The sequence below is a fragment of the Stegostoma tigrinum genome, chromosome 17 (assembly GCF_030684315.1).
Source record: "Stegostoma tigrinum isolate sSteTig4 chromosome 17, sSteTig4.hap1, whole genome shotgun sequence".
Lineage (NCBI taxonomy): Eukaryota > Metazoa > Chordata > Chondrichthyes > Orectolobiformes > Stegostomatidae > Stegostoma > Stegostoma tigrinum.
Genome location: NC_081370.1, coordinates 36,229,607 through 36,244,532, shown reverse-complemented (window position 1 = coordinate 36,244,532; position 14,926 = coordinate 36,229,607). Strand labels below are relative to the sequence as shown.

Genomic DNA, 14,926 nt, shown 5'->3' with positions numbered 1-14,926 from the left:
ACTGATCAAGGGGGCGTAGTGATGAAGTGCTGCACCATTTGAAGACCTGGAGGGAGTACAATGCAGATTTATAGGAATAATACCTAGACTTCAGGGGTTAAATTATGAGGAGAGATTATGCAAATTAAACCTGTTTACTGCAGGATTTAGAAGGTTATTGATACTAACAGGAAAAGACGGGGTGAATAAAGATAAACTATTTCCGTTGGGGTTAGGGATTCTAGGACTTGGGGTCGTAACCTGAGAATTAGGGCCGGAATGTTCAGGAGAGAGGTCCAGAAGCACTTCTACATACAAAGCATGGTAGATGTTTGGAACTCTCTTCCACAAATGGCTGCGAATGCAGAATCAGTCATTAATTTTAAATCTGAGACAGGTAAATTCTTGTTGTGCAGAAGTATTGAAGGATATTAAGGAATAAAAAGAATGACGAAAGTAAGATTAGGCCCAATCATTGGATAGTAGTGGTACGTTGTGTGTGGAGTCAGATGAGATAGGGGAAGCGCTAAATGAATATTTTTCAACGAATTATTTTTCAACAGTATTCACTCTAGAAAACGACAATGTTGTCGAGGAGAATACTGAGATACAGGCTACTAGACTAGGTGGGATTGAGGTTCAGAAGGAAGAGGTATTAGAAATCCTTCAGAAGGTGAAGATAGATAAGTCCCCTGGGCTGGATGGGATTTATCCTCGGATCCTCTGGGAAGCCAGGGAGGAGATTGCCGAGCCTTTGGCATTGATCTTTAACTCGTCATTGTCTACAGGAATAGTGCCAGATGACTGGAGGATAGCAAACGTGGTTCCCCTGTTCAAGAAGGGGAGTAGAGACAACCCTGGTAATTATAGACCAGTGAGCCTTACCTCAGTTGTTGGTAAAGTGTTGGAAAAGGTTATAAGGGATAGGATTTATAATCATCTAGAAAAGAATAAATTGATTAGGGATAGTCAGCATGGTTTTGGGAACGGAAGGTCGTGCCTCACAAACCTTATTGAGTTCTTTGAGAAGGTGACCAAACAGGTAGATGAGAGTAAACCGGTTGATGTGGTGTATATGGATTTCAGCAAGGCGTTCGATAAGGTTCCCCACAGTAGGCTATTGTACAAAATGCAGAGGAATGGAATGTGGGAGATATAGCAGTTTGGATCGGAAATTGGCTTGCTGAAAGAAGACAGAGGGTGATAGTTGATGGGAAATGTTCATCCTGGAGACCAGTTACTAGTGGTGTACCACAAGGGTCGGTGTTGGGTCCACTGCTGTTTGTCATTTTTATAAATGACCTGGATGAGGGCGTAGAAGGATGGGTTAGTAAATTTGCAGACGACGCTAAGGTCGGTGGAGTTGTGGATAGTGACGAAGGATGCTGTAGGTTGCAGAGAGACATAGATAAGCTGCAGAGCTGGGCTGAGAGGTGGCAAATGGAGTTTAATGCAGACAAGTGTGAGGTGATGCACTTTGGTAGGAGTAACCGGAAAGCAAAGTACTGGGCTAATGGTAGTGTAGATGAGCAGAGAGATCTCGGTGTTCATGTACACAGATCCTTGAAAGTTGCCACCCAGGTTGACAGGGCTGTTAAGAAGGCATACAGTGTTTTAGCTTTTATTAATAGAGGAATCGAGTTCTGGAACCAAGATGTTATGCTGCAGCTGTACAAAACTCTGGTGCGGCCGCACTTGGAGTATTGCGTACAGTTCTGGTCACCGCATTCTAAGAAGGATGTGGAAGCTTTGGAAAGGGTGCAGAGGAGATTTACTAGGATGTTGCCTGTTATGGAGGGAAGGTCTTACGAGGAAAGGCTGAGGGACTTGAGGCTGTTTTCGTTAGAGAGAAGAAGGTTGAGAGGTGACTTAATTGAAACATATAAAATAATCAGAGGATTAGATAGGGTGGATAGGGAGAGCCTTTTTCCTAGGATGGTGACGGCGAGCACGAGGGGGCATAGCTTTAAATTGAGGGGTGAAAGATATAGGACAGATGTCAGAGGTAGTTTCTTTACTCAGAGTAGTAAGGGAATGGAACGCTTTGCCTGCAACGGTAGTAGATTCGCCAACTTTAGGTACATTTTAAGTCATCATTGGATAAGCATATGTACGTACATGGAATAGTATAGGTTAGATGGGCTTGAGATTGGTATGACAGGTCGGCACAACATCGAGGGCCGAAGGGCCTGTACTGTGCTGTAATGTTCTATGTCTATGTCTTCTATGATATGGGCTAAAGTTAGGTGTATGAATTTAGGCTGCAGATCAGCCATGATCTCATTGATTGTTGGAACTGGCTGGAGGGTCTGAATGGTCTATTCTTTTTCCTGAGTTTCTGTACATGCTCCTTTAGTGCTGACCCAGCATTGGATGGCAGCACTCCCTCAGTACCAAACCTCAAAATTGTAACACTCTATCAGTGCTACCCATCTGATTGTGCAGTACTTCCTCAGTACTGGCCATTTGAAATTACAGTTTCCCCATTACTGACCGTCCAACAGAGCAGCACTACTTCAGTACCAATCCTCTTCAGTTCTCCCGCTCTGACAGTGCAGAAATTTCTCTCTGATATTGTAACATTTTCTCAGCAATGATCCTTCAACACTACCATGTTCCCTCAAGACTCTCCCGTCTGTGAGGCAACACTCCTTCAGTGTTGTCTGTTCAACAATGCAACTCTCCCTCAAGACTGGCTTCTGAAAGTTTAACATTCTGTCATTACTGCTGCTTTCTCAGTCCAGTCTTTCCTAAGTATAGACTGTCCAAAGCATGGTGGCACAGTGATTAACTCTGCTGCCTCCCAGTGCCAGAGAGCCAGGTTCAATTTCAACCTCTGTGGAATTTGCACATTCTCCCCACGCCTGCGTGAGTTTCCTCTTGGCGCTCCAGTTTCCTCCCACAGACCAAAGAGGTGCAGGTTAGGTGAATTGTCCATCGTAAATGCAGGGTTATGGGGATGGAGTCAGTCTGGGTGGGACGCTCTTCAGAGGACCAGTACAGGCTCGATGAGCCAAGTGGCCTCTTTCCTCACTGTAGGGATTTAATGATTCAATGAAAACTACAGCACAATGTAGCAATCCTTCAGTGCAGCAACTGTACCTCCTAAGTTATAACTATTTGATGGTGTAACACCCATTCAGAACTGATTCTCCAATCGTGCTTTGTTCCCTCTGTATTAACCCTCAATGCTGCCACTCTGACAGTGCAACAGTTCCTTAGTACCATGTGTCTGAAAGTGTAGTGCTCACTCAGGGCTATCCCTCCAGTAATCCATCTGCACCTCTGACACTGAGGCAGTCTTCAATATATTGCTCTGCCAATATTGCAGTACTGTCCCTATACAGTGCAGCTTTCCCTCCAGTAGTTGCACTGAAACCATCAGTCTGGATTCTGTGCTCAAATCTCTGAAATATGATTGTACCAATGGCTTTGTGAGTCATTTGCAAAGGTGCTACTCACTGTGTCACAGTTGGATACTGCATTGCGTGGACTGGAGCTTCACAAAAGAGGCTGGTAATTACAAAAAGAATAAATTATTTTGCTGTTTGAAGCTTGTAGAAGTAGCTATCAACATTTATCTTTGTTTTTGTTTTGTAATTTACTGAATAGCACAGACAGAGCTTCCCAGGAAGTTGTTGAGGAGCAAAGATTAAGCCCAGAATCTGAAGCACGGCCTGCAGCACCCGCAGTAAGTCTGAAGTTTCCCCATCGCTTCCTCAAATGTACGGATGATTACCAGGGCAACTTGATCTAAATTCAGAATCTTTCAAATACTTCATCCATGTTTGGAATATGGCTCCTGTGACCATAAGTTCCTGGAGGCTGCACTTTGAATTCCACAAGGATGGGAGCAGCTTATTTAATTCACTGATCTTTATCTAACAACATACTTTAGCTTGATCATCACCCACTGATCCTCTTTAATGCCTATTACACTAATAACCCAAACACATCCAAATACTTCAATGACACATATGTTGAAGAATCGTTAGAATTGCAGATTCATACAGCTCTGAATGAACTCCTCCAGCTCATTGTGTAAGTGCCAGGTCTTTGAAAAAGTGACCCAATTGTGTGTGTCTCTGCTGTTCCTACTCAGCCCTGCTTTTGTTTTCAAGCATTTATCCAATTCCTGTTTGGAAGTTACTGTTGAATTGCCTTCCACTGCCCTTAGAGGCAGCACATTCCAGATTATAATCCCTCACTCCATAGAAATCGTTCTCTTCACTTTCACTCTAGCTCTGTTGCCAATTATTTTGGTTCTACTTGTAATTGCAGATAATTTATTACATGGAAAATACGGCTGGAAAAGCAATGCTGCAGAGCTTCTAATTGGTCTGAACGTAGTGAGCTCTAAACATAATCCATTGATTTCCAAGTATTTGCCTAGAATCTTGAATTCAGTTGGGCTGGTGATGAAGAATACACAAGCAATGAACATAGGGCATAGCCATATAAGCTGCTCTCTTTTGGATTGGGTATCATGTTCTTTGGGTAATGGATTGTTTTCCATTAGGGATAATTTTATTGAAACTTGAAGTCTGAAATATGTCTTCAGCCTCTCTGGTGTCTGACTATTCAAACAACACACTTTCTAACGTGAGTTTGACTGGCCTTCCCTTTTATATGCAAACAGGTATCAGAAGGTGAAGACTACACCCCATGCTCCTCCCTCCGAACATTTCTGAGCCAATTTGTTTTGCCAGGGGCTGACCCATCTTGCCCTTCCCTTAGTTGTCTGACTCGCAGTCCACATTGTATTGTAGCTCCCACCATGCCCACCCTGCCTGAGGAGGAAGAAGGCAGCGAGGATCAGGAGAGAATGCAGAGTTCTTCATCCAGTGTAAGCAACAACTTACTGCAGAATCACACGTGTTTTTTTTAAATAGCCAAACTCCTTTCTATCTTCTCAGACAGTTGTAGTGTTTCTTCCGAATTTGAATACATCACAAAAGACAGCTGGCTAACTATCTAGATAGGAAATGGGCTGAAGTCATAAACATAAATGCAGAGAGAGAGAGATAAACGGGGTGGTGGGGTGATTTTAATCCGGAGTAGGAGAGTGGTCTGTCCAGGAGTTTTAACGGCTAGGCCACAAACATGTCAAAATGGGCAGGAAGTGGCAGTACATCAGGCCCAAGATAATTGAAGGCAGAGACATGGAATACTTTTGAAATGTGGTCACTGTTATAAAGTAGAAAACATGTCAGCCAATTTGTTCAAGTGAGGACCATGAGCAATAACAACACATGACCAGATAATCTGCTTTAATGATATTGCTTAAAGAATTACCCTAGACATAATGAGTAATTCTGTTAATCCTCTTTGCAATAGTGTCTGTAGGATCTTTTACAACACCAAGAGTGCAGACCAGGTCTTGGCTCATCTAAAAGTTGGCAGTTCCAACTGTGCTGCTTTCCTGCAGTACTTCTCTGGTTTAAATTATACACCCAAGCCCTTGGAGTCGGCCAAAAACCAAGACCTTTTGATCGAGAGGTCAGAGTGCTACCAATGAGCTAGGACAGGCACGAGATTATGATTTGTAATTACTTTAATGTCACAGTTTTGTGCCAAATATACATTATGGGCATTATCTTCCTCTTGTTCTGGCTGACAACTGTGTGCCTGACCTGTGTTGGGAAAATAACATTAATCATTTGCAGTCGGTTTATCAGTTTCATAGCTAATTGGCATGTTTCTCTGCTCAGCAAAACCACATATAAATTGCCTTTTTTTTGATATTGTACGGTGTGCTTGAGAACTTAGCATTCCTCAGTAAGCAGTCTGTACATTAACTCAGAAATACACCCTTCATGAATCTGTGTTGATCTTATCTGCCAGTGAAAGCTCCAATTTGCAGGCTGTGTATGGTTCCAACAACACTTAAGAACCTGAGATAATGGGAACTGCAGATGCTGGAGATTCCAAGATAATAAAATGTGAGGCTGGATGAACACAGCAGGCCAAGCAGCATCTCAGGAGCACAAAAGCTGACGTTTCGGGCCTAGACCCTCTCATGAAGGGTCTAGGCCCGAAACGTCAGCTTTTGTGCTCCTGAGATGCTGCTTGGCCTGCTGTGTTCATCCAGCCTCACATTTTATTACACTTAAGAACCTCACCACCATCAAGATGTACCAAGCAGTTTGTTTATCAGTTCCCCCATTAACCACTGTGGCTGCATCTAGAAAATACACGACAACAACTTACCAAGACATCTTTGACAGCACCATTCGCATCTTTGACCTCTGCCTTCAATACAGGTGGATAAAATCCCAGAATTCCCTCTTTAGAACTTTGTGGGTGTACCTATATGACAAACATTTGCAGTAGTTGAAGAAGGCAGCACCTGCAAGGACAATTAGAGCTAAGGTGTAAATGCTGACCTTTGTCAGCAATATCCACATTATGAAAATCATCAAGATCAGTAAATAGTAGAACAGTCAGTATGTGTTAGTAGTAGATTCTTTCAACATTGCTGCCTATGTATTTCCTAGGTCTTGGGTAAAAATGCCATACAAATAATAGCCTCTGGAAACTGCTGAGAATTCTGTGTACACATTCCTGTTAACTTTGCTGACATTTATCAGCAAATGAGAATCAATGATGTACATGACAGTATTAACGTATATATCCCAAGTGTAAACAATTGATGTTTATCTTTTTGCATGCTATTCATCAACATATTTTAAATTATTCAAACCATTTCACAGAGACCCCTAGCGAAGAAAGAATTCAAATTATTGTATTATAATTTATATTATTTATACATGTACATTAATGAGAAACAATTTGCATTTTTGTAGCACCTTTCAGAACGTGACAACACTATATAAAGTAATTTAGTCAGGATATCACGAAAGACTTTAAAGACAGTGATGTGGCATCATTGTTGTAGAACACAGCAATTAATTGGAACTCAGCAAAATGAGTCTTCCAGTGGAATTTGATGGTGTTTTGTCTATTTTACTGATGTTAGTTAAAGGACAAACATTTGCTATGTTCTTCTGGTCATTGCTGTGGGATCTTTTGTGTCTCTCTGAGAAGGCAAACTCATCCAAGGAGAAGTGCCACAGAGAAAGGAGTGCATTGTCAATCTTATGGCTGGACTGTCAGCACATTCTGGTTTGGTGTTCAAATTCTTTTGCCATTTCCTCAAAGATGATCAGAGCCAGATCGGAAGATCACATGAACCATATGTTTTCTACCATGTGTTAACTTCGCTATGATGATATCTCTGTCCCATCAGGAAGTGATTTAGTTTCTCACCGAAGGTGTGCAAAACAAACAACATCCACCATACCAGCTTGCAACACATTCCAAAAGCTCAGAATAATCCATGTAATATTGTTTCTATTCAGAAGTGGCATCCAAGAGGTTGATTTCTTGACACTAGAAGGTCTGGCGGTGGGCTGTTGATAGTTGAATATTTTTATTCATTTTCAGGATAAACGCATTGCATACTAGGCCAGCATTTATTGCCCATCCCTAATTGCCCTTGAGAAGGCATTGATAAGCTTTCTTCTTAACCTGTATGGATACAGCTTCAATGGCAATCAAGAAGCTCTACACCATCTAGAATAAGCAGTTCACTTAATTGGCACTCCAGCCAACATATTCAACATCACTGTCTCCACCACCAACGCACAGAGGTAGCAGTGTATACCATCGACAAAATGCACTGGCAGCAACTGGCCAAGATTCCTCCAACAGCACCATCCACAGCCACATTTACCACCTAAAAAGATTAGGACAGTGGGTACAGGTTCCCCTCCAAGTAACCTATCCTCACTTACAATTAATCGCCATTCTTTCATGATCACTGGGTCAAAATCCTAGAATTCCAAAATAGCACTATAAGTGTACCTACACCCTCGCAAACTGCAGCGGCTCAAGAAAGCAGCTCAATACCACATTCTAAAAGGCAATTAAAGAATGCAATAAATGCTAATTTAGGCAGTGGCACTCTTATCCTGGGAGCAGAAGACCAAACAGCCCCTCAAGCTTGTGGCGCTACCCAATATGATCATTGACCTCAAATCCATATTCCTGGCCACAACACATATCTGTTGATCCCTGAGAGACCTGAATCTCAGCCTCAAATGTATTCAGTGATGGAGCATCTACAGCCCTCTGGGATAGAGAATTCCGAAGATTCACATCCCTCTGAATGAAGAAATGTCTCCTTAGCTTAATCCAATCCAACCCTTATCCTAAAACGGTGTCCCAAGGCAAGGAAAACAATCTCCCAGTAATTATACCTGTAGCTATCTGCCTACTATCCAGTCTGAGTGATCAGGGCCATTCCCATACTCCTCCCCATCAACATGCCCCCCTCCCCACCCCTCACCACCGCCCCCCTCCCCCACACACACGCACACATTTGATTCGATTTATTGTAGTCACATACCTAAGTACAGTGAAAAGTTTTGTTTTGTGAGTAGTGCAGGCAAGTCACAGCAAACAAGAGCGTACAGATCATAGAGTGCTTAGACAGAGTGAGACAGTCAAGGTTATGGTTGCACAGGAGGTGCACGAAGCAAAATTAACATTATTTGTAGTTAGAGAGGTCCATTCAGCAGAGAACCAGATGGGGTGTGCGTTCAAGTTTCTGTATCTTTCACCTGACAGAAGAGGTTGGAAGAGAGCATTACCAGTGTGGGGCGGCAGGGGGTCTTTCATGATGTTGGCAACCTTTCTGCAGCAATGAGTGGTGAAAATGAAGTCAGTGGATGGGATGTTAGTTTCTGCAATGGTCTGGGCTGTGCACACAACTTTCTGTAGTTTTGTTTGATCTTTGGTAGAGCTGCTGCTGCAACAGGCCATTATGTACCTCGATAGAATGCATTCTATGGTACATCTGTAAAAGTTAGTGAGGGCCCTTTTGGACATGCTGAATTTTCTAAGCCACTCAGGAAGAAAAGATGTTGTTGTGCCTTCTTAACCGTCGCATCTACATGGGAAGTCCAGGACAGATTATTGGTTATCATCATTCCTAAAAACATGACGCTCTCGGCCCTGTCTACCTCAGCTCTGTTGATGTAGATGGGAGCCTGTCCTCCTCCTTCCTTCCTGATGTCAATGATCAGTTCTTTTGTTTTGCTGACATTGAGAGAGAGATTGTCATTATTGCACCATGTCACCAAGACCTCTATCTCCTTCCTGTATTTTGACTCATCGTTGTTTGATATCCAGCCTATCATAGTGGTGTTGTCAGCAACTTGTAGATGGCAACTTATGGAATTTGGCTACACAGTCGTAGGTGTACAGAGAATACAGGAGGGGGCTGAGTACGCATCTTTGTGTGGTGTCGGCGTTGAGGATTATTGTGGAGGAGGTGCAGTTGTATATCTTCACAGATTGCGGTCTGTGGGTTATGACACTAAGGGTGCAGTTGTAGAGGGTGGAGCTGAGACATTGATCTTGGAGTTTTGAGATTAGTCTGGTCAGGATTGTAATGGTGGAGCTGCAATCAATGAGTAGGATCCTAATATAGGTCTCCTTATTGTCACCTTGTTCCAGGGATGAGTGCAGAGCTAGGGAAATGGTGTCTGCTGTGGACCTGTTTTGTCAGTAGGCATATTGCAGGAGATCGAGGCAGGCTGGGAGGTTACTGTTGTTGTGGGCCATGAACAGCCTCTTGAAGCACTCATGATTATGGAGGTCACAGCCACCGGGTGGTAGTTGTTAAGGCCTGTTGCATATGTTTTCTTTGGTATTGGGATGATGGTGGGTTTCTTCAGTCAGATGGGGACTTAATATTGTAGCATGGAGGGGTTGAAGATGTCAGTGAATACCTCCACCACTTGGTCTGCACAGGATCTAAGTGCATGGCCGGGGACTCAGTCTGGGCCAGTCGCTTTCCTTGGGTTTACTCTCAGGAAGACAGATCTGACACCTGCAACGGTGACAAAGAGGAGCGTCAGAGACTGTCGGGGCAGGTGACAGGTCTGCCTATTGTCTGTTGCAGCTAACATTAATTCAGTATGCTTGACTATAAGTTCTTCAGTGTTCAATTAACTCTGAATATTGAGTTCTTTCATGTGCCTTAACAGATAGCAACGTGTCACAGGAGAGTTTAGAGTTATTGAAGGGAGAACACATGTTTGGCCTGAGACCAGGTTTCATGGAGGCAGCGTTAATACTAGCGGAGATTTAATTTGAGATCAAGAGAGATAGCACACCAATGACTGATGAGCATGAACAGTTTGTACTAGCTGGGAGATATCAGCAGGGAACTTTATGTTCAACAAAGGGTGAATGGTCATCAAGTTAGTGGCCTTTTGTGCTTTCATTTTTCTAAACATTTTTCTTGAATTTAGATTTGAAAAAAAATTCCAATAGAATGGGGCTCAGAACAAGGAGTACTGTACTAATTGGTTAGCTCGTTCAAAGAGCTAGCACATGCACAATGATCCAAATGATCTCTTTCTGTGCTGTATAATTCTATAATTCTAAATACTTCTTAAACTACATGATTGTAAAGGTAGAGACATATTGGATAAATGTGACAGAGCTGACTGTTGTGGATGATCAGTTTGTTTAATTGTGTTTGGAGTTCTTCTGTCCCTTAAGCTCCCTGAAGCAAGGGCACATTCACCTAAATCTCATCATAATGTCTTCCATCCCACATCCTCAGTGTGTTTACTCACATTCTGACATTTCACATGGGGCATGAGGGCATGAGAAAGAAATATCTGAGTCAAGAATTCCCACCTTGAAGAAGTTGTCCTCCGGAAAGACGTCAGTAGATCTCTCTTCTACTGCAACCCTTTGGTAATCTCCTCTGCCATGAAACTCTTTGACCACATTCTCAAGCAAACCCGGTACTACAGCCACAACTCCTTTTTCGGTACTTGCCTATGGAACCAGATCATCCCCAATGGACTCTAAACAACATTCCAATTTGGCCCTAACCACGATAACCTCTACCTACAAAGCAGCCAGAGCCTCCAAAAATGATTTTCTCTGCGATTCCTCAAGTACATGCTCTCAGCAATGCGCCAGCATTTTTTGGCACTACAATTCAGCCTTACCTCAGCTCAGACCTCCAAAAGACCTCTTCTGTTTTTCATTCTGTGCAGGATCCACACCCTTAACCAACGCTTTAAACCCATTTCTGAAGAAGGGCCCCAAATCAAAATGTCAGCTTTCCTGCTCCTCTGATGCTGCCTGGCCTGCTGTGCTTCTCCAGCAACATACTGTGTTATATCTGAGTCTTGACAGTAACTTTTTAGATAACATCACAGTAAAACTATAAAACTTGACAAGAAACCTGAAATGAAAGCAGAACTGGAAAGGTGACTGAGATCAAAGCATTAACTCTGTTTTCTCTCGATAGATGCTGTCAGACCTGCTGACTTTCTCCAGCACTTTCTGTTTTTGTTTGAGATCTCCATCATCCACAATTCTTCGTCCTATTGATAAGAAACTTTTTTTTGCAAGTTTGCACTGTGTCTCAGTAGGAAACACTTTCACCTCTGAGTCGGGAAGTTGTGAGTTTGAGTTACACTCTAAAAATATCGGTTAAAATCTATGCCTGCACATCCAGGGCAGCACTACAAAGGGGGTGCTGTATTGTTAGAGGGACAGTAGTGAAAATACATTGTACCATTAGAAATACAATACTGAGGGAATGATGCACTTGCCAGAGGAGCAGAAACAAGAGTTGGTGGACAAGCATGTTTCCAAGATTGCAACAGTCACTATGCTTCAGAAAATGAATTAATTGGTTGAAAAATTATTTGGGGTATTATGAGGTAATGAAGGTTGCTGCATAAATGCAAGTTTTTTTGCCATTCTGTTTATCAGTCCATTGTTCGGCGACAGCATTAGAAGACGGTGGGTGGGTCTGGAGAGGGCAGGGATCACAGAAAGTGCACAGTTTTAACAAAAACCAAAAGAACTGCGGATGCTGTAGATCAGGAACAAAAACAAAGCTTCTGGAAAAGCTCAGCAGGTCTGGCAGCATCTTTGGAGGAGAAAACAGAGTTAACTTTTCGGGCCCGGTGACCCTTCCTCAGAAGAGGAGTTCTGAGGTTCAGAAGTTCTGAGGAAGGGTCACCAGACCCGAAACATTACTCTGTTTTCTCCTCCACAGCTGCTGCCGACCTGCTGAGCTTTTCCAGCAACTTTGATCTTGCACAATTTTAACATTTGCATTTATTCATAATGCAAGGATGTTTTGAATTAGTCTTCTAGGTATGAAAAAAATTAAGAACTTCCAGGATTTTCAGAGGCTATTTTGAATTATATTTAAATTTGTCATGGTGTTGGCACAGGAAGAATTAATTCTTATTTTTAAAAAATTAACGACCTTTGCATTAAATCTGATTGTAGGTTCTGGGATCTGATCCCAGGATGAGTGAGACACCAGCAATAGTTCTCCCAGACATCACCAGCTCTCCAGACAGGGAGTTGGATCAATCATCACAGATAAGGTAAGCGCTGTGGAGCCCGACATCTGAGGAAATTCTCCTGAGTGTTGCGACTTTTGGTGAAACTCCACATAAACAGGGTACAATCCAGTAGGAACTCTGCACAAATTGCCAACCTGTGTTTTTTTAACTCCCTTCCCTCTCCTAAAGATAATAGTGTTACTGAGCCCCTGTGTGAAGGTTGTCAGCAATAGTTCAGTGACCAAACGAAGCCGTCACTCATCATTTTACTCTCACCTCTAAGGGAGTAACTCATGTATTTGGATCAGACTCCAGCAATCTGACCACATAATCCAGGCTGACATTCCCAGTGCCATAGTGAGGGAGCACTAGACAGTTGGAGGGCACATTGAGAGAGCACTGAATCATTGCAAGGGCAGTGCTGAGGGAATACTTCACTGACAGAGAGACAGTACTGTGGCAACAGCCACCACAATGTCAGAAGAGCAGAACTGTGGGATTGTTAAACCTTCGGATGGCTAAGTTGATGCACTGTTCGAGCTGTTGTCTTTTGAGTGCACTTTTAAACCAAGCCCTGTCAGTCATGTCGGTAAAGATCCTACTGTGCAATACAAAAGAAGAGCTTGAGCTTTAACTATAATCCCTGGCCAATAGTTATCCCTAAAACAACACCTAAAACACATTATCTGATCATCACTCATTGCTGTTTGATTCAGCTTGATAATAGTCTCATCTGAGTCACAATTCTGTGGGTACTGCCCTCACTCTAGGATATAAGAGCAGATGATCAGTATTGATGTTACATCCTAGATGTTAAAGATACCATCCAGTGTGGTGTCATGTGGGGAAATCATACTATTTTTGATCAGCCATGATCTAATTGAATGATGGAACAGGCTTAAGGAGCCAATTGACCTACTCCTTGTTCAGAGCTGAGGTAGGGTTGAATCATTTAAGGCTGAGTCATTGTTCAAACAAAATGACTCTGTATGTTTAAATGACCTATTCTGAGAACACGATGTTTTTCTGTCTCCACCTCTCACACATTCTCTCCCCACATCCTGTAGGAGTGTGACTGCTCAGTGATCATGTTTGTTGTGCTTGAGAGCTTGCTGTGCACCCATTGATTGCTCGTTTTCCTGCATTACAGAGTGGCACAATTGAGAATGTTACTTTGGGGCTGGGAAGTGCTTTGAATGCCCGATGATGACGAAAGATAGCGTAGGAATTCTGCTCATTTCCTGACATGCCTTCAGAAATCACTAGTACCTTACGGTTGCAGTTTTACCACAACTACCTGGTTTGTTGGGCCACTTCAGGGTAGTTTTGAATCACGCTTCAGACAGATCCTGTTAAAGATTTCACTGTCCAGAAGAATTATAAACTAAATAAAGTTTTGACAACTTTCACTAATGTTTGTTTTTAATCTCCAGATTATTCAAAACTATATTTAAATCCTCAAATTAGTGTGGTGGGTTTTAAACTTTCTGGATTGATAATCCAATGACAGAGCCACTTACAGTGCTTTTCAAAGTTTGTTGCGAATGTGATTCATTTGTACTCCCAATGCAGTGCCTCGTACACCATTGTTATCGATCTGTTTTCCCCTTCTCTTCTCCTTTCCCTTCCCCCTCCCTGTTTCCCATCCTCCTCTCCCCCCACCCCCCATCACTGTTCAGCCCTCATCCCCTTCTACCTCAATTCAATTCCTCCTATGCCCATCCCCCTCACCTCCACCCCACCCTGTTATGAGAACAAGGTACCTGGCATCCAGTCACAGCCAAGAGCTGATGGTTCCCTGCTATACCTGGCCATGGTGTCTCACTGGTTAGCACTGTTGCCTCACAACACCAGGGACTCAGGTTCAATTCAACCCTAGGGTGATTGCGTGGAGTTTGCACATTCTCCCTGTGTCTTGCGTGGGTTTCCTCCGGGTGCTCCGGTTTCCTCCCACAGTCCAAAGATGTGCAGGTTAGACAGATTGGCCATGCTAAATATATGTTCAGGGAGGTGTAGATTAGGTGGGTTATAGGAGGATGGGGTTGGGAAGGATTCTTCGAGGCTCAGTGTTAACTTGTTGGGCCGAAGGCCCTGTTTCCACACTGTAGGGATTCTGAAAGGATCTGTATGGGATGCTCCAGGGTTGATGCCAAGGGGCCTGTTTCCACACTGTTGGGATTCTATGATCTATGATCTATTGTGTAGATGTAAAATGCAATGAAATAATGGCTCAGACAACAGTCAAGATGGGGCATTGAAATGTTGGTCCAAGTTGGACTGTGCCATTTAATTGGCATTAGCCAAACTAGCATCGTCAGCTAAGGTTTTTGAGGAGATTTGTAGCTCAGGTTGTTGATGCAGTTATTGACTTGTTCTCCAAGCTGGTAAGTTTGTTCACAAACGTTTCATCACCATGATAGGTGACATCATCTGTGCACCTCCAGTGAAGCCTTCAAACTTATCAGCTCGACAAGCAAGTCAACAACTGCATTGTCAGCTGAGTGATGCAGAAGTTAGTCACATTAGTTTGAAAGGAGGCAATTGCTGAC

At 43.0% G+C, this 14,926-nt stretch overlaps 1 protein-coding gene across 6 annotated transcripts in view; it reads left to right on the top strand.

Annotated features, from left to right (window-relative positions):
- The window catches only part of mrvi1 (murine retrovirus integration site 1 homolog), a 158,306-nt gene that overhangs the window by 81,282 nt on the left and 62,098 nt on the right, over window positions 1-14,926 (top strand). For all 6 annotated transcript variants that reach the window (XM_059652082.1, XM_059652079.1, XM_059652081.1 and 3 more), the window contains exons 4-6: window positions 3,592-3,670; window positions 4,619-4,825; window positions 12,319-12,419. In XM_059652082.1, coding sequence (XP_059508065.1) covers window positions 3,592-3,670; window positions 4,619-4,825; window positions 12,319-12,419 — 387 coding nt within the window. The remainder of the gene's footprint in view (window positions 1-3,591; window positions 3,671-4,618; window positions 4,826-12,318; window positions 12,420-14,926) is intronic.